Source organism: Pleurodeles waltl, chromosome 7 (genome assembly GCF_031143425.1).
Source record: "Pleurodeles waltl isolate 20211129_DDA chromosome 7, aPleWal1.hap1.20221129, whole genome shotgun sequence".
NCBI classification, from domain to species: domain Eukaryota; kingdom Metazoa; phylum Chordata; class Amphibia; order Caudata; family Salamandridae; genus Pleurodeles; species Pleurodeles waltl.
In genome coordinates, this window is record NC_090446.1 from 1,132,676,523 (window position 1) to 1,132,702,163 (window position 25,641).

A 25,641-nucleotide genomic window follows, 5' to 3' on the forward strand; every position below is an offset into this window, starting at 1 on the left:
ATCCAAGCACTGGAGTATTATTGGTCAACGGAGACAGAAGTGATTTTTGTGGCTTTTTTCATTGGTTTAAAAAAAAATATGAAACTGAACTTTTACTGTCCCTTATGCAGTGCAACATTGTTGTGTGCGCTTAGGTAGAATGTGGTTGAAGCATGATGACACAGGTAGGTTCTATGTGCGTCCATGACGTGTGGAACCTTTGCTTGTCAGTTGAGCCTCGGTGCTTGTTGTGCACAGACCTGTTTCCTGTAATACTACATATCTCAATAAAAGAAGAACATAGGAACATTGTGTGGAGCTTTAATAACGTTACCAGTAGGAAGCCACTTCAAACATTTCTTTGTTTTTCTGTACATGGGCTTGGGAGAGCAGCAAGCTCAGGTGTATTTCTATCTGTGTTGATACTTCTTTTCCTCATCTGTTTTCCTGCTATGTCATCTTCCTGTCTCAGAAGTTCATAATTTTATCTCTGTGTATCCTTTTGCTTGCTTTTTGTAATGTTGGAAACTTCCAGTCCACCTTATTTTCAGTTCAAGATTCAGTTGTAAGATCTGTCCTAGGCCCACTTCTTTGGCATATAAAGCCCTAAGCCATAACTTTCTTAGGACAGGATCGTATTTCACTTTTGGGTTTTAGGTTTTTGGGCTCTAACTTAATCAGTTGTTCCTCGTTGCTCCAAGAACTGCTGAGGAACTAGATCAAAGGCCAGAGTTATCATAGCATCCTTAATGAATTGTGATATTCTGAAGTTCTATTGAGCTGGCACTGTAAACCATACCATAGTAATGGAACTACATCCAAGACTTCAGAAGACAGCTCACAACTTACAAATCAGTGTCCCTAGGATCACGCTGTCTAAAAAAGGACATATTATTTGAATCACATCAAAATATTGTGTTAGTTTTACCATACTGTTTTAAATTTTATCCCAGCTTCAGAAGGCGCTAGAACTTTGAGGTTGTGCATGTTAGGCCCAGTTGTAGCGGTTGCAGAATTCCAATATATAAAGACTTGGTACCAAAAGAATTAATGGACCATCATCATCAGAACACAGTATTTGGCATGCATCTGGGATGCAATCAAAATCTTTGTGCTGTTGTGCATGTCTCTGATACAGAACAGAATGATCATTTGGATACCTTTATCAGAAATCCTCCCTCGTTGTTGTTGATGAAGCACGATACATTGTACAAATGGCTGTGAATGTAGAGATGCAGGACTACAGGGGACAGCAGTCCTCCATCTTTAACTGCCCATAACTGTCATTTACCGAATAGCAAGGACAGTTTTTACGAATTATTTGGTTTGCAACGCTCCACTGATGTAGTTTCTTGGCCACTGTAACAAAGGGGAGCATCCATTTCCCCTACCTTGGTCATAATATTGACATTGTGAGTTGCTCAAAGGGGAATCCTTAATATTGGTTGTAGTGATTTCAAGCCATAAAAATGACCAGTGGGGGTTATTGAAGATAAACTACGCTTAGCTCTGTTACTGGATGGACAGTGTAGGAAGTTGGCTCTGTATATACTATATCAAGGTGAGATATAGGGGGTCATTTCAACCCTGGCGGTACAAGACCGCCAGGGCTGAAATGACGGAAGCATCGCCAACAGGCTGGCGGTGCTTCCGAACCACCGTGGTCGCACCGCCGGGGCCGGCAGTTTCTCGCCACATTTGCCCCGGCGGTGATAATCCGCCAGGGCAGCGCTGCTAGCAGCGCTGCCCAGGGGATTACGAGTCCCCGACTGCCAGCCTTTTCCTGGCGGTTTTAACTGCCAGGAAAAGGCTGGCGGTACTTGGAGTCGCGGGGCCCCCTGACAGGGCCCCATGCAGCTTATGTAGACAGTGAAAAGCGCGATGGGTGCAACTGCACCCGTCACACGGCCACAACACCGCTGGCTCCATTTGGAGCCGGCTCCCATGTTGCGGCCCACATCCCCTCTGGGCCGGCAGGCGGAAACTCGGTTTACGTCCGCCGGCCCAGCGAGGATGTCAAAATGGGCAACGCGGGAGTGGGGCCGCATTGGCGGCCGCATGGCGGTTACAACTTGGCGGGCGGTGGTTGTTGCTCGCCAAAGTTGTGATGAGGCCCAGAGTGTGCACAGAGTCCAGGGGTTCCCCAGAGGCTTAACAGAGGCTGAAGTAGATAATACTAATGCTCTATTTGTATTTTGCTAATGCCCTCTTTTGTGGTTGTGTAGTGGAGCTGGTAGGCTTATCAGTGGGTAGTGCAAAGCATTTGTTGTTCACACACAAACAATAAAAGAGGCACACACTCAATGACTTAACTCCAGACCAGTGGTTTTTATATTGCAAAAATATATTTTAATTTATTTTTAGAACCACAAGATTCAAGTAAGTACTTCAAAAGATTTGTATTTCACACATGTATCAACAGTACTTTGTTTGAAATTGATTCGTTATACAGTTCTCGAGATATTGGCAATAATCAGTTTTAGTAATGGACATAGTACAATTTTCAGAAACAGTTCTTGGGGGGAGAAATGTTAGATGGTTTTACAGGTAAGTTCAACACTTACAGTTTCAGTCTCGGGTTTTAGGAAGTCCACCATTTGGGGTTCAAGTTAACCCCAAACACCCACCACCAGCAACAGAGGGCAGGCCGGGTGCAGAGGTCAAAGATGAGTAGATTTAACGTGGGCTCCCATGGAGACAGGGGGTACTCGTAATCCGGTCTGCCTGCAGGTAAGTACCCGCGACTCGGAGGGAAGACCAGGGAGCATTAGGAGAGCACTGGAGGGGCCACAAGTAGCACGAAGCACACATCCTCAGCGGCACAGGGGTGGCCGGGTACAGGGTGCAAACAGGACATCAGGTTTCCAATGCTGGTCTATGGGGAGACCCCAGGGGTCACTCAGACGCTGCAGGCGAGGTCCGGGGGGGGGGGGTGTCAGGCACACCGCCGGTTGGTCAGAGAGGGGGGCTGCCTTCTGAAAGTAACTGCACCGGGTGTCCGTTTCTTCAAGGCCTGGGGTCTGCGGGTGCAGTGTGTCCTTTGTCGGGAGCATCGTAGTCAGGGGTGTCTTTGGGATTCCCTCTGCAGGTGTTGTTGTGGAGGGGTGGAGAGATCAACCCAGGGTGGGCACTTGCTCGCAATCGCCTGGGGACCCACTCTTGCTGGGTGGACCACATGGACACGGACCGTGGGCATCAGGTGCACAGGGGTCAGGACTCACGCATCCGGAGTGAGGTGGGAGTCCTTGGTTGTAGGTTTGCTTAGACATAGCTGCTGTCCTTGGGAGTTCTTAGTCCTTTTGGGTGCAGAGCAGTCCTCTGGAGTTGGACAGAGGTCGCTGGTCCCACTTGTTGTTCTTTTGAAGGTTCTTTGAAGCTGGAAATAGGCTGGTAGGGCTGGGGCCAAAGCGCTTGTCGTCTTCCTTCTTCTCTGCTGGGGGTTTCAGCCTTGCAGTCCTTCTTCTTCTTGTAGGTCGCCAGGAATCTGGTGAGCTGGGTTCAAGAGGTCCTTAAATCCCAGATTTAGGGATCAGAGGGCCGTAGCCAATGGCTATTGTCCCCGAAGGTCGCTACACCCTCCTTGTGCCCACTCCCTTTGTGGAGAGGGGGGCACATACCAAATCCTATTGGTCCCTGTCCTCCAAACCAAGATGGAGGATTCTGCAGGGAGGGGGGGTCACCTCAGCTCTGGACACCCTAGGAGTGGCCCTGGCTGAGGTGGTCACTCCTCCCTGTTTACCATAATTTTCCCACTGGACTTGCTGCCAAAAGTGGGGCTTTGTCCGGGGCTTTGTCCGGGGGGCGGGCATCTCCACTAGCTGGAGTGCCCTGGGGCACTGTAATCCAAGCCTTGAGCCTTTGAGGCTCACCCCCAGGTGTTACAGTTCCTGTAGGGGGCAGGTGTGAAGCACCTCCCCCCAGGGCAGGCTTTGTTTCTGACCACAGAGTGTACAAAGGCACTCACCCCATGTGTACAGAAACATGTCTCAAAGTGGCAGGCTGGCACAAACCGGTCAGCCCTTCAGTAACAGAATGGCTAACATACAGGGGGCATCTCTAAGATGCCCTGTGTGTGCATTTTTCAATACATCCCACACTGTCATCAGTGTGGATTTATTGTGCTGAGAAGTTTGATACCAAACTTCCCAGTATTCAGTGAAGCCAATATGGAGCTGTGGAGTTCGTAGTGATAAACTCCCAGACCATATACTCAATATGGCAACACTGCACTTACAATGTCTAAGAATGGACTTAGACACTTTAGGGGCATATTGCTCATGCAGCTATGCCCTCACCTGTGGTATAGTGCACCCTGCCTTAGTGCTGTAAGGCCTGCTAGAGGGGTGACTTACCTATGCCATAGGCAGTGATTTGTCAGAATGGCACCCTGAGAGGGGTGTCATGTCAACTTTGTCTTTTTCTCTGCACCAGTACTCACAGGCTGCAAGGTAGTGTACATGTGCTGGGTGAGGGGTTCCCTAGGGTGGGTTAATACATGCTGTAGCCCTTAAAGACCTTCCCTGGCCACAGGGCTCTTGGTACCATGGGTACCTTTTACAAGGGACTTAACTGTGTGCCAGGGTTGTGCCAATAGTGGAAACAGAGGTACAGTTTTAGGGAAAGAACACTGGGGCTGGGGCCTGGTTAGCAGGGTCCCAGCCCACTTTCAGTCAAAGTTGGCATCAACACTAGGCAAAAAGTGGGGGGGTAACCATGCAAACAGTGGCACTTTCCTACAGACCGCAAAATTAAATCCATAAAGATGGGCTTTTCTCATGCTCATAATCACATTCCACATTTTTTGTGCATAAGACATGGGCATCTAAAAAGCATAATGGAACTATAGTGTCTCAGCAAAAGCTTTCTGACACCTTGTTGGGAGGGCTAAGCTGGGTCTCATTGCACGATGAACTCAAGTCTTTCAAGTAGGCCTTCTCTAAAAAAAAAAAAAAAAAGGCTCCATCATTAACTTCCGCATGGGAGGTTGTTAACCTCAAAGTGAAGACAAAGTCAATCCTCTTTGGCATTCCCCTAGACAGACATCTTGCACTTAGGCAATATTTTCTAGAGAGCCTCAGTAATAGGTCTTTATCATCTAGATAGAACAAGCATTTGCAATGCAATAGCAACACATTTGCGAGAGTTAGAGTTATTGGCTTTGTGAATGACAATGGCCCACATTTTGACAAAGGCGGTAAGTGCCACCTACCGCGGTGGCGATGGGCACCAAAAGACCTTTGCTGCGGCTAACATCCATCCACCATAATATGACCACAGCTGGATTTCTGCCACAAGAAAGGTGGAAATCCGGCTGTGGCCATACTGGCGGCCGGTGTTACCACCAGCAGCGCCACGCCAGTAGACCGCCGACAGCCATATTATGACAAATAATACGGCCTGGTGGCGTTCTGCTGGCGGTAGCAGCGCCCCATCCCCTCCCCTACCGGAAGACCCCCTGGATCCAGGTAAGTTGGGTTTCTGACAGGGAGGGCAATGGGGGGTGTTGTGTGTGTGTGTGTGTGTGCATGAATGTGTGAGTGTGAGCGTGAATGCGAATGTATGTGTAGTGTTGTGTGCGTGTGTGTGTGCATGTGTGAGAATGCGTGTATGAATGGATATGTGAATGCGTGTCAGTGTGAATGTAGTACAGATGTGTGCATGAATGAATGGATGCATGTGTGTATAAATATGTGTATGTCTGTGTGAGTGAGTGTGTGTGTGTGTGTGTGTGTGTATGCGTGTCTGCGTGTGTGTAGGGAGGTAGGGAATTGGAAGGGGGGTGTATATGGAGGTGGGGTGGGGGGTGTCTGGAGAGTGCGGGGGGAGAGTGCCTCCTATCAGTGACAGGGAAGGAATTCTGTCACTGATAGGGCCTACCGCCATGGTTTTCATGGCGTTACAAACGCCACGGAAACCATGGAGGTAGGCATGGTCAAAAGGCCTGAGGCGATGGAATAGTGGCGGCCGGGCTGGAGATTGTTATCTCCAGCACCGGCGGCTGCTACCACCATGGCGGTCGGAGTGGTAGATTGAGGGTTGGCTAATGTGGCGGTATGTAGCGCCAGTCTGTTGCCGGTACTACCGCCACATTATCACCGACCGCCGGGGTCATAATGACCCCCAATGTCTTTTACCTATGTGTTTTGGTTTGGAGTTTAGTGGATGTATGTGGTGTGGAGTGGAATTATGTGGGTTGTATTGGAATTGTTAGTTGTGGAATTGTGTGGGGTGGGATTTTGTGGTGTGGAGTTTATGTAGTGGAATTATGTGGCATGGTGAATAGATAGGAGTGAGAGCTGCACAGAATAGCTGGAGAGAAAGATAGGCATGGCTAGGTAGTTTGTGCAGGAAGTGGTGAATGAACATGAGACAAAGGAGCAGAAAGAGTGTGTGAGAAAGAGAGAAAGAGGTGGAGAGCAGGCCACAGATGCATAAAGAGGGAGGACCTGTGTACGCAGAAGACACCTTAAGAAGAGGAGAAGAGCGTGGGTTTGAGGGACAGAAACCTTGAAACGGCATGGGAAAGAAACTGTGCTTAGTATGTGTGAGCAGGCAGTATAGAGAGGAGACAGTGAGTGTGAGGGAGGGATAAGGGGCCAGTGATACAGGGATATGAGAGTGGGTATTGGCAGTTTGAGGGATAAATGAGAGGGGCAGTGGATGTGTGGGGGAGAGTTGACACGGTTGTTGGAAGTGGAAGGGAGAGATGTTTTGGATTGTAATTGTTTGTTTTGGAATAGTGTGGCGTGTAATTGTGTGGTGGGAAGGTGTGTAGTGGAAATATGTGGTATGTCAGAGACATACCTTTGAATGTGTTTCCTTGAATGACTACTCATCCATGCTTAAACTAGAGAAACCCAAGACCATATGAGTTCCTTTCATATTTCCATGAGACTTTAATAGAGAGCACTTGTGCTTCTGTCAGCCAGTTGTACTGAGGTTCAAGCAAGAGTGTGTGTGCAAAGACAGAGCCACAATACTTTTTTAATTTTCTCCCTAGGGCTCCTGTACTGTATCACTCAAGCTGCAAATGGAATCTGCTTGATTAAAGCTGTCCATCAAAATGAGCAGTACTAGCCTACAGGCTGCACCGCTTTGACATTTTCACTGCCTGCTGCTGAGAAATCAAGAGAGGCTGGAGAGCGCAGCAACGAAAATAGGGAGATCAAATATGTATCAGCTTTTGCAGAACACCACAGTAGTGCGGGGCTCTCGAAGGTGTATGTCAGCTGCCTTGGAAGACTTCATTTTCAGACACTCATGGAGAGCATTGTCTATGCACATGGTTGCCTCCCATATAATGGCATAGTGTATTTTTGCATATGATATAGTTTACATTCAGTGTAGTGCCTGGGTTACGTCACTTTTAATAACCCTGAATTGAGAGTTTAGCACCATGAAACAGTAATATCATATGAGAAAAGGTTTCTGCAGGTACTTTCACATTTACCTTCACAGAGTTACCACTAGCTTACCTTGGAACGTGTTGACAAAGAAGATGACAGGAAACATGCAGATGTGGGAGCATATTAGTGCTCTCCTAGGCTTGGTATTTGGTTGGCTCCCACCCCTTCGCCCCCTGCGAGCTCTCTGAAATATTTCTGCTCCTTCCACCAATGGAAAGGGTGGTGCCAAAGCAAAACTGCCCCTGAAGAGACAGTGTTTGAACATATATCGCATGCATCAAGGGACAACACACCCAGATAATGCCCACATAGAGTGTTACTGTGCTTGTGCAAACATAGAATAAAAAGAAATACAACAGGCAGTGAAATGGCTACTTTCCAGCTGACGTTAACGAGACCTCTATTTTGGAAGAGAGCCATTTCCATCTTCATGGGTATGAGTTACGTCGGCAAAAATGTTTTTGTTTTACCAAATAGAAAACACTGAAGATGTAATCATTTGTAAATCATTACTAAATACATAGATTGCATCTATAAATAACAACATTCCCGAAGCTGACGGAACACTCCCAATTGAATGAAGCACAACATTCGTGAAGTGGGTGCCGTGCTTAAACAAATTAAAAGCAGCGCAGCAGAACAGGGCAGTCACCTGAAACATGAAACCGATGAAACATGAAGTGCGGCGTCCATGAAATGGGCGCCGTGCTGAAAAAATAAAAAGCTGAGTGGCGTCCAAAACGGAGGTCGGAGCAACTGAAAAGGTTGAGGCTTTGTGCTGGCCATCAGAGGAGAGAACACGCACCCACATTGAAACACAAGCGGGCAGGAAAAAGTAAGTAGACCACAAAGGAACACATAAACACCTAAAGGGTAAGGGTATAGTACTTGGTCGGTGCTCCATGGCAGGAAAGCAGAAACAAAAAGAAGGGACAAAGAGCGAAGGTTGCCCATTAGCAAGCACAGGATTTTTAAAGGACACTGACAAATACATATTAAAAGCAATATGCAAGCAATAGGTGGGGTTGAACCGCATAAAGCATCTAGGCTCAACATAAAAAAGGCAGCAACATGTAATTCTTTGACTTACTTGTAATATGCTTTTGAAAAGTTGCTAATGCACACACTTGCACTTGCTCTGTCTGTTTCTGCGAGATACCTTTGTACCACAATAATCACAGTTTCTCTTTTCATGTCACGCTGTATCACAGTGACCACATCGTCCGCAATACTTTCCTCTGAAACCCATCTCCCTTTCTGCCCGTTTAACAGCTATATTAATTACAATACCACGTGCACTACTGTACCACAGCCACCACACACATGCATAATCCTCTCTGCACTACACTGATCTTGCTGAGTCCTTCTACCTATGAGTAACTGTTACCATAATAACTATACATTTTCAGCATCAGCGTGTTCTTGGCTTGTCCACTTTCATTACATTGTAGTTGAGTAAGTAGTAGATTCAGACCGGATTTCTCACCTTTCAGGAGCTGCAGAGACCTGGAGCACTGAACTCGCGCATGAAGGGAGGTGGCAAAATTGGACCAACCCACCAGGGAGCCTATTCAGGTGAGAAGATGGGTATGGGAAGTAGACAAAGAGAAAACTCCATCACCCTATCCCTTCAGCTGCATCCCTTCCTCAGAAGTAAATGGATGGACAACGTTGTCATGCAGCAAAAGTCCAAGACATTCCCTGTCCAATATATTTTACAGTATTACAGTCTGTACAGGGCACTAGAAAGAGCTTACAGTAGAACCAATCATGCAGACACAAGGTAACTCACTGCTGAGAATACAGTTGTAAGACCATAAAAGCATGAGGGGTGAGGGAGTACTCACTCTTTAGGCCTTACACAAACAAGCCATATATGTATGGGGGTAAGAGAGAACCGATGTGATGGCGTTTACAGTAAAATGTGCCACAGAAGCATAGAATAGACAGGGAGCTCCTTCCTTACAACTAGTCAGTAATACATGTAATACAGGCATTATGGTAAATGTGAGTTTCCTGCCTTGTACAGCTTACTGTTATACCTGACAGCCTTAGGGTGGTCACCCTCAACTTTTTGTCTGCCCCCTCCTTAGGGTGGTCACCCTCAACTTTTTGCCTCCCCCCCTCCACCTTTTGACACTGCTGTTGCTGGTTTTATGACTCTGCGCACTTTATCACTTTTAACCAGTGCTAAAGTGCATACGCTCTCTCCCTTAAAACATGGTGACATTGGTTCGTACCCAATTGGCTTATTTAATTTACTTATAAGTCACTAGTAAAGTGCACTACATGTGCCCAGGGCATGTAGATTAAATGCTACTAGTGGGCCTGCAGCACTGATTGTGCCACCCACATAAGTAGCCCCTTAACCATGTCTCAGGCCTGCCATTGCAAGGCCTGTGTGTGCAGTTTCAATGCCAATTCGACTTGGCATTTAAAATTACTTGCCAAGCCTTAAACTCCCCTTTTTCTACATATACGTCACCCCCAAGGCAGGCCCTAGGTAACCCATAGAGCAGGTTGCTATATAAGTAAAAGGCAGGACATGAACACTGCTGTTTTACACTGCTGTGTTTTACACTGCTGTTTTACACTGCTGTGATGCCTGCTTCTTTCATAGGCTAGCATTAGGGCTACTCTCATATACTGTTTGAGTGGTGGATGGATTCTGATCTGAAAGGAGTATGGCCAGAACGGTAATACAAAATCCTGCTACTGGTTAAGTTGGCACATTTGGTATTTAAACCAGGTCCCTGACCCTACCAACTCAGACACTTCTTGACAAGACACTTCCTGGGAAAGAAAACTGTGCACCAGAACCTGCCGCTTACTAAGAAAAGCAGCCTGGCTGCCCAAAGGACACACCTGGTTGCTTTGCTGTAAAGGACTGCTGCCTTGCTGTTGCCCTGCTACCTTGCTGCCTCCTGCCTATGCTGAGAAGTGCTCTCCAAGGGCTTGGATTGAGCTCGCCTCTGTTTTCTGAAGTCTCAGGGCCAAAAAGACTTCATCTCTGCAAAGAACTCTTTGTGCAGCGAAAATCGACCCTCAGCCTGCCGGAATCGACGCACAGCCTGCCCGATTGGAGATCGGTGCAGCGCCAGTGCTATGACTGGAACTTCGACGCACAGCCCATTGGATCGACGCATCGCTGAGCCAGAACTACGCAGCCTGACTACCCGCAAGAGGAATCGACGCAGCGCCTGCCATGCAGCAGAAATTTCCCTGCATCGCCCACGGGATCGACGCAGCTCCTGTGATTTCATCCTGCACGCCCAGGATTTCTCTGCATCGTCCCCGGGGTGTCCAAATACCCTGCAACCCGAAGAGAATCCAAGCCTGTGTGCCAGAAATCAACGCAAAGCCCTTGCTGCGTGGAAAAGCATTGACGCATCGTCTGTGTGCACCTGGAGAAACAGATGCACACCTTCCCGTTTTCCACGCATCTCCTCCTCTGCAGCCCAGTGCGGATAATTTAGATGCAAACCAGGTACTTTGTGCTTGCAAGAGACACTTGTTGCTTTTTAAGAACTAAAGACTCTTTATCATTTTAACAGTGATACTTTAACATATACTTGTAAAATCTTGATCGTTTTCACCTGCTTATTATCAGATAAATATCTTATATTTTTTTCTAAACCTGTGTGGTGTCTTTTTGTAGTGTTCCACTGTGTTATTGCACAAATACTTTACACATTGCCTTCTAAGTTAAGCCTGACTGCTCAGTACCAAGCTACCAGAGGGTGGGCACAGTACAATTTGGATTGTGTGTGACTTACCCTTACTAGAGTGAGAGTCCTTGCTTGGACAGAGGGTAACCTGACTACCAACCAAAGACCCCTTTTCTAACACTTACTGAAATACAATTCAAACAGGCACGAGTAAGACAAAATGCACTGCCTTGTAGATTGTGCAGTAACAGGCACAGACAGGACCTGCATGCCTAGGTGAGCTTACTGTTATATATGCCAAAGAATCACAGTGGGGAGAGGCAGTTACGTGCTCTGCAAAGCTTATTGTAAAAGACCGTTTACACCCAAAGGATGCAGAATCAGTTACTGTTTTATGGAGCCCTGGGCTTTTAACATATTTCTTATTGCTTTCTTCTAGGCCTTCCTCTCATGCCCAGCTACTCGGTGGGTTAGTAACACCCATTCTGTACTTTTTGGGAGATCACTTGTCTCTGGTTGAAATTGGACAGTTTTTTTCTTAGGAATGGCGAGCCGGCAGATTCTCTGTCCCTGACTTGTGGTGGGGTGTGTTTTGGCGCTGCATGACATTATTTTGTGCTGTTGCGCATTCATTTCTGTTGTTTATATAGCATGAAATTAGCCAAAAAGGTAGCTGAGCCCTGTGCTAAGGCTACTATACAGTCTAGTGATAAGCAAGGTAGTTTGTTAATGGATTGTTTTTGCATTCTTATATACATTTCTTTAAATAGTTGTGTACTCAACTCTTTTCTAAATTGAAGCTGCTTTGGGGTGGTCCTTATGGATATGAGGATGTTGTATCAGATCCTGGGTCTATCACAGATGGAAAAGACCTTCATTTTCTTTGTTTGGTGATATGGTCCTGTCGGTTCAGGTGTTGTAACAAACAGCGGTTGCTCACAGTGTCCATTCTTTTCCTGTAGGTTTTCCTGCCATGGGACAGATGCCTGGTTACTCATCCATGCCAATGATGGGTGGACTGATGCCAGGGGGGATGCAGGCAATGAACACCATGCCAATGATGCCCACCATGCCAGGTAATACAAACAGGGGTACAACGGGGACACTGTAGTATAAAGCATAAGGTTGGTGACATGAAGGTGCCTCTCAGTGAAGACAGGCTTCTGAGATGAGAGCAGTGTGTTGTAATATACATTTCTCAGTTGGTGTAGGAAGGACAGTGATTTCTGAGATTGTTTCTGTTTCTTTTCTTGAAGCATGCTTGAATCATTTCTGTTGGTGAACTGGGAGTCTCCACTTAAAATTACAATAGCTGTTATATTTTAAACATAGCCCTAAAGCTATAACAAAGGCTTTTCAGTAGCCTAGTTGCCAAACTTGAATCAATCAGAGACAATGAGTCCGAGGACCGCAACCTGAGAGTCCACCATCCTTCAGATTTCTACCACACGTTGTGTGTGTTAAGGGAGCCCTCTTGAACTCTGCTCAGTTCTTCTCAGTACGTTTCTTTTTTCTGCAGTTTTCTTCTTGCTGGTTAGTTAATAGTTGTAGTTACTGAAGAAGCTTATAAACTTTTATCACATTTCATCATGTCAGATACTACCGCTGACTCTTGTGGCAAAAAGAGGCTATATTCAGAATTATTTATTTAGTCATTTTTTATAACAAACAAGACCCAGATGATCCTTTAACCCCTTCGCTGCCAGGCCTTTTCCCCCTCAGGTGCCAGGCTTTTTTTGACTATTTGGGGCAGTTCGCGCTTAGGCCCTCATAACCTTTTGTCCACATAAGCTACCCATGCCAAATCTGCATCCTTTTTTCCAACATCCTAGGGATTCTAGCGGTAGCCAGAGTTTGTGGGTTACCCTGAAGGAGACCAAGAAATTAGCCAAAATACAGCACAATTTTATTTATTTATTTTTTAAATGGGAAAAAGGGCTGCAGAAGAAGGCTTGTGTGTGTTTTCCCTGAAAATGGTATCAACAAAGAGTTCGCTGTGCTAAAATCACCAGCTTCCCAGCTTTCAGGAACAGCCAGACTTGAATCAGAAAACCACATTTGTCAACACAATTTTGGCTTTTTACTGGGACATACCCCATTTTTACTATTTTTTGTGCTTTTACCCTCCTTCCAGTTAGTGACAGAAATGGGTGTGAAACCAATGCTGGATCCCGGAAAGCTAACCATTTCTGAAAAGTAGACAGAATTCTGAATTCAGCAAGGGGTCATTTTTGTAGATCCTACAAGGTTTTCCTACAGAAAATAACAGCTGAAATAAATAAAAAAATTGAAATTGAGGTGATCAAAACACACACATACACACACTCCAATCCCTGGTGCCTAAGTGGTTTCTGCCCCTTCCCCGCAGATAGGCCTAATAGAAATAAGCCGATATGCCCCCAAGGGGAGCATAAATGGCCTAAAATAAATTCCCACCCCCCAGAGGAGCGACCCTTGCCTAAGGGATTGCTCTCCTTGCGTGAAATTGGCGCCCAAAAAAAAATCCCCGGGGCCTAGTGGTTTCTCCCCCCCTTGGGGGCAGATCGGCCTAATAAAAATAGGCCGATCTTCCCCAAAGGGGGGCAGAAATGGCCTAAAATAAATTTGCCCCCCAGGGGAATGACCCTTGCTTAAGGGGTCGCTCCCCTTGCGTGAAATTGGTACAAAAAATAAAAAGCCCTGGTGCCTAGTGGTTTCTGCCCCCCTTGTGGCCAGATTGGCCTAATAAAAATAGGCTGATCTGCCCCCAAGGGGGCAGAAATTGCCTAAAGACAATTTGCCCCCCAGGGGAGCGACCCTTGCCTAAGGGGCCGCTCCCTAAGGGGTCGCTCCCACATATATAAAAACAAAAAAAATCCCTAGTGTCTAGGGTTTTCTGCCCCCCGGGTGCAGATTGGCCTAATGAAAATAGGCTGATCTGCCCCCAAGGGGCGCAGAAATGGCCTGAATACAATTTGCCCCCCAGGGGAGCGACCCTTCCCTAAGGAGTCGCTCCCCATATATAAAAATATAACGAAACAATAAAATATATATCCCTGGTGTCTAGCGGTTTCTGCACCCCCGGGAGCACATTGGCCTAATTATAATATGCCAAACTGCCCCCAGGGGGGGCAGAAATGGCCTAAAAATAAATTGCCTCCCTGGGGAGCGGCCCTTGCCCAAGGGGCCACTCCCCTTGTTCAATAACAAAACAAAATAAAACCTCCTTGGTGTCTAGTGGGCATTTCTGCTGCCTGATCGCATCACGATCAGGCAGCAGAAATGCAGAGAGAGACATCAAAGGAAAGGAAAGTCCTTTCCTTTCCTTTGATGCCTCTCTTGGCCCCTTCACATGATAAGTATTTCTCCTCCGATCCAGCGCGGAGGGGTAGACCTCTGATAAGGTCATCGTGCGATCGCCAAAGGAGAGTCGGGGGGAGCGGGGGTGGAAGGGGAAGTGATTCCCCTTCCATCCCTGCCCAGGGGAAGGGGGTGTAAGGCCCCTGGGGAGAGTTCTAGTGCTTCTGCTTCCCCGAGGGCCCCTACTTGGACGTAACGGTTACGTCCTGGGCACCCGAGCGGTGCTGCCCAGGTCATAACTGTTACGTCCGAGGCACCCGAGCGTTTAAAAGGATTTTATATATTGCCTCCATCCATGTTGTGGCTTAAAAATGAGGAATCAAGCTTGTTTTCAAAGACATCAAATAAAGGCTCGTAAGAGGTCTCACTCTCAAGAAAAAACTGTATCTGAAAAATGTTCAAGAACAGAAAATATATCTACCTCGAACAAGCTATGAAGGAACCAAGAAGCTGTTGCTTGAAGGTGAATTAACCTTGAAAAAACAAAAGACAAGAGGCGTTTGGCAAAACAGGAATTGTTCATTTAATTAAACATTACAGCCAGGAGAACAGTTACAGAACCGGGGTCTGAGGGTTGTCTCAAAGTACATTTGTTCTGCGTGGTGTTTTATACATTTCTTTGGGTACAGTAAAACAATTACACCATTTCTTTTGAGGTGAAGAATGTGAACAGTTGACACAGAGTCATAGATAAGGTATTGATAACAAATGCAGGTGGGCCTCGACCTGGCATGGAGATAATGTGGGCCAACCTGTAAAGTGTCCAGATGTCTGGCCAAAGGGGCTCATGATTGCTGTGTGTTACTGTGCGTGCTGTGTTCTGACTGTGTGTTCATAACTTCATGTGGAATCTGACTTTATGGTGTAATGTGTGCACCCCTCCAGCCATGTGTGTTTTATTGGCTCCAATCTCCTGGGATCATTGTGGTGCCTCTGCACCTATCTGTGATCTGAGTTTCCAGTTTGCATGTTTGTCTGCCGGCTATGTGCCGCCCCACCTGTGACCTGTCAGTCAGTAATCTCATGCCTAGGTCTCAGAGCTTGCCTGACCCCTGTATCTTGGAGTCGGGGTTAATGGAGAGTTCATGACGAGTGAACTCACTAGTAGTGATGTGATGTAATTGGTATATGTGATCTATCTTGGTGCACAACAACATTTCCAATATTACCACTCCCCCTCTCTAGTTGAATCTTCAACTACACCATCTAACCCATACTTCATGACAGTCCCCTTTCGGGGGCATTAGTTTTGCTTACTACTACTTCCCTACTCACTTGCATTCTACCCAGTTAGAGGATTGCGTTTTTACAGTAGAAAAACCCCACTTGTAGGAAACCACACAAAAACAGTAACAATATAAAAATGGGCAACAATGACATCCACAGACCGGTCAGTCTTTGGGGGAGCCAGGAGAACCAGTTTGAGAACCACTCCTGCTCTGGGGCACCTCCCTCTTCCCTTATGTCTTTTTGTAATCGGTGCAGTGCTTGGATGGCAAGAGTCAAAGTCCCATTGTCTTTGTCATTGCCTGGTATACACGTGCAGCAGGATGATCTTTGCACACCCCACCCTCCTTTTGCGATCATCAAGTCCAACACATACCGATGATGCATCACCATAAGATGGATGGTTCTCAGTTCTTCCTTGATCACATTAAGGCCAAGCTCAGTACTGTTCATCATCTTGAGCATTTCCCACCTGGTTATTTGTAACCAGCGGACATTCACTTTTGTCTGCACAGTGAAGAAGGATATGGACCCTCCCGCTGATACTCGTACATGAGAGAACAGTGTAAATTCTTCTAGAATGTTCTTGGACTGGGCCCAGCAGTACAAAAAATCAGCAGTTCTTTTTTCTCAAGCCTGATGCAACAGTCGTCTTCTTCCTTTGCGGGTGTTGGTACAACTCCTACAGATCTTCTCCAGGAATGACTAGGGTCTGGTGTGTATGGTGATGAGGGAACAGAGGCTACGCCATCCGGGGACGAGCTGAGCGTAGGCAAATTCGCCACATTATTAGTAAGTGCCCATCAACGTGGAGGTATCCCATTGCATGTCTGGAATGTGCATGATTGTGCCACAATTTGCATTTGTACCCAGCGAAATTGTTCCTTTGCCTCTGAAACGTAAGGAATAAAGCGTATATTTCCATACAATTAGAGGTTGCCCCTTCTGTCAACATATACCTATCTTTCTCAGTATCAAAGATTTCCTGACATGGGTTAACTCTGCTGTTATTTAACCTTCCACCCCCCCCACAAGACTAATTTCCCTTCGTATCATCGAGGTGGATGGTCCTACACTGAAACTTCATGTCTGGGGTCCACTTGTTGTTAACAAAGACAGCCCCAGATATGCTAAGGCCACCCTGGGACCACAGATGGAAGCGGGAGCGGACGTGTTTGTGCACTGATTTGGTGGTTTTGCTAATTCTGAGAATCCCTTTTCTGGAAAGTCTTGGAGAGAAACAGTATTCTCTCCTAAGTGCCCTTTCTGCGCATCCTATCTAGCTCAGTTTGGATATCGCTAGGCTTGGTGAGAAGGTACAGTGCTACAAGAATGGTAACGTAGAGGGTCTAATTTACTACTATCCTGTGGGGATCTACTCTGTTGGGTTGTATCTTGGCCCTAGTCCTAAAAAAGGTATAGGTGGGGAAGACATTTGACTTTTTCAGGGGATACCTTTTGGGACAAGTAAAGCCTATCTGCACCTACGGCATGCAGTATCAGCGAACAGATGTAACATTGGTTGATGTCTTGGAGCCCACGGCGGTCATGTGCTGATGCCATGTGTTGTGTTAGAGGGCACTGTGTAGTGTGTGTCGAATATGGTGCAGAGTTCAGTGTAGTTATAAGTAACATGGGAGAGGTCCCTACGCAAGTGCAGTGACATTTTCTGGAGGACTCCATTAGACTCAGCAGTACTTTGGTATGGACTGGATGGGGCAGTACCCATAACAAACAGAGGATATTAACATGTGCAAAAATACATAACATTTCGAACATCGCAGGTCTTGGGATGAATTCCAAGGGAGATGTCTGTAGCCCTCTGGTTGTTGGAGTTTCTTGGTTTCACCAGTTCAGAATGTTTGTGGTGCAGTTCAGAGTTCTTGATCTTGTTAGGGTTATTAATGTGGTACAGTTTGAAACACAAAGTTCACGATGCGGTTCGCAGTAAGGTGGTCCTTGAAAAGGTGATGTCCTGCTGTAAAGAGCTAGGTTTGGTTTGGTATTTTGGAAAACATTGCATCCTTACATGTGATATCACCAATTATTTCCTAAGAGTTCCTGCCCTTTTCACAGTTTTAGTGAGGCACCGGAAGATGGCCCAACTCGGAGGTATCTAATTTGGAAAAAAAAGGGTTATTGTTTATGAATGTATTAATTTTATGGGTTGTTGGGATTCCCCCCTCTCCGTGCCTGACTAGGTGTATGGCGGTAAAGCATTTTTTTTACGGGGTGATCTCTTCAGCATGTGGGTTATTTTAGTTATTAACTAGCACTCTGTGGGCTTTGCCAGTCCTCCAGTATCCTGGTGTGCATGGCGGTGCCATTGGTGCGGACGTTGTTTTTTTACTTACCTGTGAGCGCGGTGATGTATAAAGGGAGGCATGTCACAACTGAATGTTGTTTGTTGATCGCAACTTGCCCTAAGGTCACATGTATGCCCCTCAATTCCTAGCATGTGGGGGGGCAGCATGACCCTCCTTAGCGGCGCCAGGTGTCTTGACTATGCCATTTTTCTAGAGACTTCTCTTGGGCTAGGTTTGGGCTTCTTTTAATGGTCATTGGGTGCTTCTCTAGTGGGTTACATGGTCTGTTATCTAAATTGTCGTGACCCAGAGGGGGTGGAAGAGTTATTACGTGGCCCCCATGTGCCACTGATATTGCGGTGTTTGAGACTGGGATTATTTCTCCCTCCAGACTGTGTGTGTAAGGTCTTGTATGCTGGCTGATTGTTAGGCCAGATATGAAGTGAGCATATTTCTGTATTCTATTCTGCTTGGAGCTCTGATGGATCTTTTCAGACTCCCTTTTCTTGTTTCTTTTTGTGATAGTGTAGTACGTGAGCTTGTATTTTCCACCAGGGTTTGGTGTCTAGCCCCACTACACTGTCCAATCCACTTTGTATTTCGGTGGGCAGCACCTTTTTGAGGATATTGTAAAACAAAGCGGCTTGGGGGCATGTATTGGTCAATGGCTGTCCTGTCTCTTGTCTTTATCGTTTTCTCATCCTAATTCGGTTATGTTCTCCCTAGATTACATAGTTTCTGCCATTAGCCCTCCTACATCTGGGCAGTCAGAGAATATTTCCCTCAAGGTCGTCCATATTTGGTGCCTGTACCAATTCAATGTGGCCCCTTCGTGTTCGGTGTTTTTCAGCATGATTGTTGGGATGTGGGCTTGGGCAAACACCGTGTTAGTGTGATGTCTGATAAGACTACTTAGCAGACTTTTGACATTGCCTATTGCTAGGTTTATTCCCACTGCATTCTTCTCAAAACATGAGGTCCATTTCCCTGCCCCATCCAACAATGGTGGTAATTTGATCCTTAGCCCTTTTTTATGCATCTGAGCCCCTGGCATATAGATGGTCCCTGACGTGCCCTTCTGCAGTAGTGGGCTTATGTTGGCTTTGGGTACCTCCACTGATTTCTCCCCAACATAGTATTTCCATCTTCTTAGACAACCTTGCATGTAGGGGAAGTTCCACTTAGGATCTCCCCCTCTGTGCCGCATACAGTGTCCCGCAACAGCTATGTCCACTGGTTCGAGCATCCCTCCTCCAGCCAGGGTCTGTTGTACTAGTCACTTCCCTCTGTCCAGCGGGCTAGCAGGTGACAAAATGGTCATGCAAAGGTCTCGTCCTCCTCTCGGGCCACTATTTCTCTTGGGGTTAGTTTGTCTGTCCTCCATGTTCGGGAAGAGCAGCAGACGTCTTCGTCGGGGCTCACCTTGTGCGCAGGCAAAGGTGCCATCTTGGTTCTCCTGCGTCTAAGTTGAGTGTGCACCAGACTACCTTGGTCTCTTATTTCCTAGTCAGCCCTACTCCAATGTTGATGAACTGGTGAGGCTTGGACCCAAGCCAAAAACATCTCCTCTAATTCCACCTCGGACGCTTCCTCAAATGGGGCTGTTTACCTACCCCTGCTCGCCTCGGGTGGAGGGTGGCTCGGGGAGCTCTAGCACTGGACTGGAATGCCACTTGGATTGCCTGGTCCTGCTGGCCTGTTAGCCTTTCATGCCTTGGAGTTTCGGAAGTTTTTTAGGGGACAGATATATTTTTACCTTTTCTGGTTTAGGGAACTTTAAGTGGGATTCCAGTTTTCCCCTACTTTGATCGACTGTTGTTAAAGGCATACTCACGACAGTCAGTGGTAGACCACCTCCAGTCAACGGCAATCCTCCATACATTGCTAGGGTTCACTATGAGCAATCTAAAGTCACATCCTACTTCTTTTTGAAGAGGCTCCCTTTCATTAGAGCCATTCTGTAAATGGTGCAGTTTTATGCCTTTCCCCTACCACAATGAGTTGAGTTGAATATTCAGTCTATGATCCCAATGTTAAAGCCTCGTTTTTGGGTCGAGTCTCAGTTCTGAGGCTTCTAGGCCCCTTGTCATCCAGCCCGTAAATCTTCCCAGGTGGCTTTTGCAAGCTCTGTAGTAGAACCTGAATTCTCAGTGGACCCAACACCAGGGTATCCTATCAGATTTCATCCAGGTTTCAGAGGAGACTGCAAAAGACCCGCAGTGGTGGATCAACTGCAATTGGACCATCTGTAGACCTCTCTCCCAGACCAACCCACAGCTGACAGATGCATCACTACTGGGTTGGGAAGGACAGTTAGAATAAGTGGAAGTCTGAGGACTCTCGTCTCTGACGGAGATCCACCTCCATGAGCCATCTTCCAGTCTCTGAAAGCCTTTCTACCTTCCATTAAAGGGAAACTGGTTCAGGGTCTCACAGACAATACCAGTGCCATATTGTATTGCAACATGCAGGGTGGTATGGAGTCCTGGGTCTTACTTCATCTCTGGAGCTGGTTGGAATGTCAAATCAACTCCCGAATCGTGAACCGCCTGAACAGATCTCTGAATGACATGGTGGATGAACTCAGCTCAACTGCTGTCACCTGGTGGATCACAAATGATTATTACACCCTAAGGTGGGAGACCTCCTATGTCTTCTGACCCGAGGTTTGAAGAAGTTCAGGTACAACAAGGTTAAAGTCATCCTAGTGTCTTCAGTTTGGGAGTGTGTGGTACCCGGAACTTCTGGGAATGAGCATTTGTGCTCCGATCAGACTACTGGTTTGTCTTTTGTCAAAGCAGTAGGGCATAGTCCTGCACCCAAACTTGCACAATCTGCATCTCCATGCAGAGATTGAGTGGCGGCAGCTAAATGCATTTTATCTTCCTCCTGAATTTGAGCATGTCATCCTGGCTGCTAGCGCTGGGCCATGTTTGTAGCCTTGTGTGGGGCCTACAATGCTGATTTCTTGCACGCCAATTGCTGGATGTCCTTCTGTTTGTTTTATCTATAGCCAGGTCTTGCATTACCCACCTTTAAAGGCTATCTGTGACACTTTTCAGGCTTTTTATGTTTACTGGCCCAACTGTCTTTGTTAAAATTACCCTTTGTGATGAGATTTATCAAGTTTGTCTTATTTACTTCCTCCGAAACCCTTTGTGATGCCACAGTTGAATTTTAAATTGGTTCCCACTTTCCTCATGCCCACATCCTTCAAACCAATGTACAGCTGTCTGCTGCATCTCTTTACTCTGAAAACCATGCACCATCTTTTTCCCAGATAAAGTGGTGCTGAGGACCGGGTGGCCTTTTTACCATAAGTCATGACTGCTTTTCATTTTTGGCAATATTTCACTCTCCCTGTGTCAATTTGCTCTTGCCCCATGAAGGAAACGGAAAGACCATTGGGTGGACAATCAGGTCTTTGTGGGGTACTCTGGGGCAAAGAAGGGCAAAGCAGTGCAGACAATTACTCTGTTGAAGTGGATAGTCCTCTGCATTCAGATCTGCTGTCCAATGGCCAATACGTAGTCTCTGGAGGGATTGCGGGTCCACTCCTCTAGGGTGAAGGCTGCAAAGTGCCTGCCCTTGACACCTGTCAGGCTGCGACTTGGGTATTAGTACAGACATTCACTACCGCAACAGTCGGGTCCAATGGGATGAACATTTTGCCCATTCAGTTCTGCAGGACTTTTTGATATGAACCATTCCACAGTCCGGGGAGGTACTGCTTTGGTATATATTGAAAGGTGTGGAATGTACAGTTAGAAGTGTCCATTACCCATCAAAATAACAAGTTACTTACCTTCAGTAACACTCTTTCTGGCGGATACTTTATCTAAGTGCAGGTTCCTCACTGAGCTCCCCGTTCTGTGGAATGGTCCTCCTTACATCCAAAAAGGCCCCAATTTAGGAATCTGCCCCCTGGTTCTTCTGTTTAATGTTGGGCTCCTCATCAGAGGGAGCAGGCAGAAAGAAGAAAGAAACTAACAATGGTGCACAGCGAAGGCACCTATATTTACCTCCATCACCACTTCTGGGGTGGAATAATGACAACATGAAGCTGTATGATTCCACCATGATCACGATGCTCAGATCGGTCTGCAAACTTGTGGAAAAGGGTTCTGTTCTTGGATTTTGCGGAAAGACCTTCAAATACACCACCAGACAGGATGTAACATCTGCATCTGAAAATGTTACAAACTGAAGTTCTCGCCATGAAAAAAAGGGGGCAATAGAAAAAGTTCCTAAATCCGAGAAAAAGATTCATGATTCTCTTCATTCAGAAAAAAGACAGGAGCATGGGAGGACGGAGGACAGTATGGAATCAGCAGCAGCTCAATGCTTTACTCAAGAAACTTAAGTTCACAATGGTATCCCTGGAGGAAATCCTTCAGCTGTTAATAGAATCAGAATTTATAACCACTTTAGATCTGCAGGATGCTTATTTTCACATTCCTATTCACCCCAGCCATCAAAAATATCTGTGTTTCCAGATGGCCAGTTGCCTCTGTCAGTTCAAGGTACTGCCTTTCGGGCTCAAGTCCACGCAAGGTATATTCACAAAGTGCATGTCACTAATCACAGTCTATTTAAGGAAACAAGGCCACCCAGTGACTCCATATTTAATTGACTGACTGATAAAAAGTCCATGGTACAATTCAGTCAGAGAGTCAAGCATGCCTGAGCTTATTACAAAACCTGGGATCAACAGTCAACATAGGGAAGTGTTTAATAAATCTATGTGCTAAAGTTCAGGTTCCTGGAATCATTTGGAATACAACCAAAGGAAAGGCATTTCCCTCAGAGGAGAGGTTACACAAACGGCAAATCCTAGCTAATCAAGAGAGATATTTTGGTACAACAATTCAAATATCTTTCAGGCATCTACTCCTCCATTCCATTCTGTCGCTTGCATATTAGGCAGCTCCAGAAAGTGGATTCAGATAGAAGGGCATTCCAGCGACAAGATTGAAGTAACAATATTGATAAAAAAAGAATTGGTGTGGTCGATGAAAAGGTCCAACATAGTAATGAGGCTCAATGTCATCATAGAACCTGCAAAGTTTATTAGAGACAATGTTCAGATGCAACATCCACATCCAGTATCACTGAAGCTTCATGCTTGGCTCGCAAGCACATTTAATTCTCAAGTGTAGACATCCCGAAAGATTGCTGAGAAATCCTGATGCAGGCAAGGTCTATATCAACAAATAAGACCTACTGAGGCAAATGATGAAGGTTTTGTAACTGGTGTGAACCACAGTGTTTACATCCTATGTCTGTAATGCCACATTAGATCCTTCCCTATCTTGTAAATATTGCTCAGAGTTAGACCATGACTGATTAAAATTCATATGGATGCAGTCTTCAGTTTCAGAAAATAACTTAACAAACCTTCATTTGTAGTAGCAGAATAATAAAAGAATTTATGTAGGGCCTCTTCCGGTCTTTCCCCCTGTGAAGAAAACCCTGAGTGGCTTGGCAATTCAATATAGTTCTTTCTCAGCTTATGCGAAAACCGTTTAAATTAATAAATGGGGCAGGAATAAAGTTCCTCTCATTGAAGGTAGACTTACTTTGTCATTGACATCAACTTGAAGAGTCAGTGAAATCCAAGCCTTTGAAGTCAAAGGGCCATTTCTCCAGTTTTGAACCGACCTAGTGATATTAAGAACTAACCCAAAATTTATGCCAAGAGTACTTTCACACTTCCAACTGAATGAGCTAATTATGCTAATATCTTTGTTTTCTAAATCCAACAACTGCGTCAAAGAGATTGTTACATTATTTTGATGTAAGATGTATGAACTTTCACCTGGATAGAACAAGGAGGTTTAGGTTGCCTTTGGCAATCCATGTAAGAGATAATCCATTTCCAAGCAGGGCATAGCTTGATAGGTTGCAACTACAATTTATTATGAAAGTTTAAAGGGTCGACATGCCACTACACAGCAAGGAGAAAGTTCATTGTGCCAGAGGTGTGTTTATTTTTTTGGCTATGAGCAATGGAGTGTCATTGAGAGATTTATGCAGAGCAGCAACACAGAAGAATATACACACATTTACAAGACACCGTGGTCTAGAAGAGACAATACAAAAGGATGCAGCAGCTGCCAGCCAGTATTACATCATCTGTTTCATTAAGGCAGGGGTGTGGCCAAGATGGCGGAGAGTGCAGCCGAATAAATCGCAGCTCCGCCGCAGCCTGCTAATAAACTGCATATATCCAGGGCATCCTCGACGAGAAATGCTGAACATACAGTTCCACTGCCTCCCCCAGCATGTCTAATATGCTCGGCTGATGGCCTGGTGAGTGCTGAGCACCGTCTGTGACAGAGGAGGTGGCTTGGATTCTGGACCCAGCTGTGAGCTGTGTGGTACAAGGACTACTGGCAGAACCCATCCCCACTGGCCATCTCCACTGCTGGGGAGCAGCCTGCGATTTAGGGTGCGGTAGCACGTCTAGACGGCCTGAGCTGCCTCGCTGAGAACTTTGAAGGTGGGGCTGCCCCATTGCCTGCGGGGATTGCCCATCTGTAGCAGACACAGGGGGCCCGCCAGGAAAGTGAGAGTGTGCTAGTCTGACACAAGAATCATTGGGCAACTACCCCAGATGAGGCTGCCGAGTTCAGATACTGCTGAAGATCATCTCGGCCCACTCTGGCCTGCACGTACAACACGGGCCCTGGGGAGAGAGAGCGCTTGGCCACATCCCTTACCACTCCTATAAGCTTGCATTCAGTAATAAATAACCTTCTAACGACTTTGCCCCTCTGGCCCTTGCCAGGCTGCCCAGCTGCAAGCCGTATTTTAACTGGCCTGCTCCTGTTGTTGTTTTAATCCTTACAGAGACCTACAATTTATTAACTATACTAATTCTAATAACTAAAGGAAGTATACACAGCAGCGCTAAACTGACATTCTGAGCAAATGACTGTCTGAGGGGGATGCCACACAAAGAGATGCGTAAGAAGTCACCTACAGCCCCAGTTCCAGTATGGGCTATATTTTGCAACTGTGACTGTTGTGCTCCACCCTCTGTGGTCCGTAACGAGTCTGGGACACCAGACAGAGTCACTATCGATCTGCTTCAGGGTCTCAATCTCATGAGAATCATTTGCACCACTACTCAAGTTATAATACAGAGTGGCGACATGGGTAAACTGACAAAAGAAAGAGATCCAGTGGCTGGCTGGCCCCCTCACCCCCTTACAGAAAAGGGAATGATACTCACCTATCCGGAGAATCTCACTCTGAGTCAGGAGGGCCAACTTTACAAGATATTCTTCAGGCAATTACTGCAACGAGAGAGGCTCTAGAGACCAAGATTGACACTTTAGGGACTGAATTTGGGATCTTAAAATGACCATCGCTGGCTGGTGGAACGAGTCACAACTACAGAACAAATTATCTCAGAGATCCCCCTGAACTCAGCGATACCTAATGGAGACTAATCACCATGGAAAATAACGACAAACTACGTGCAGAAGATGCCAAAAATAGTTTGAAAGGAAATAATATACGTATCGTCGGACTCTCTGAAAAGGTTGAAGGATGAGACATTGTGACCTTTTTAGAAAAATGGATTAAAGATGAACTGGCACCAATAGACCTTTCCTCGTTCTGTGCCCTAGAGAGGGCATACAGGGTCCCGGCTCATCCGCTTCATCTTGGGGGGCCTCCTCGCCCACTGGTAGGGACAAAGATGCTATA

The 25,641-nt window shown here is 46.2% G+C and overlaps 1 protein-coding gene across 1 annotated transcript in view; it reads left to right on the forward strand.

The window, feature by feature from the left end:
* Positions 1-25,641, forward strand: part of LOC138246014 (unconventional myosin-XVB-like) — a 794,810-nt gene that overhangs the window by 266,260 nt on the left and 502,909 nt on the right. Inside the window, exons 12-13 of the mRNA XM_069200161.1 lie at positions 8,879-8,960; positions 12,016-12,129. Of these exons, the coding sequence (XP_069056262.1) occupies positions 8,879-8,960; positions 12,016-12,129 (196 nt within the window). The remainder of the gene's footprint in view (positions 1-8,878; positions 8,961-12,015; positions 12,130-25,641) is intronic.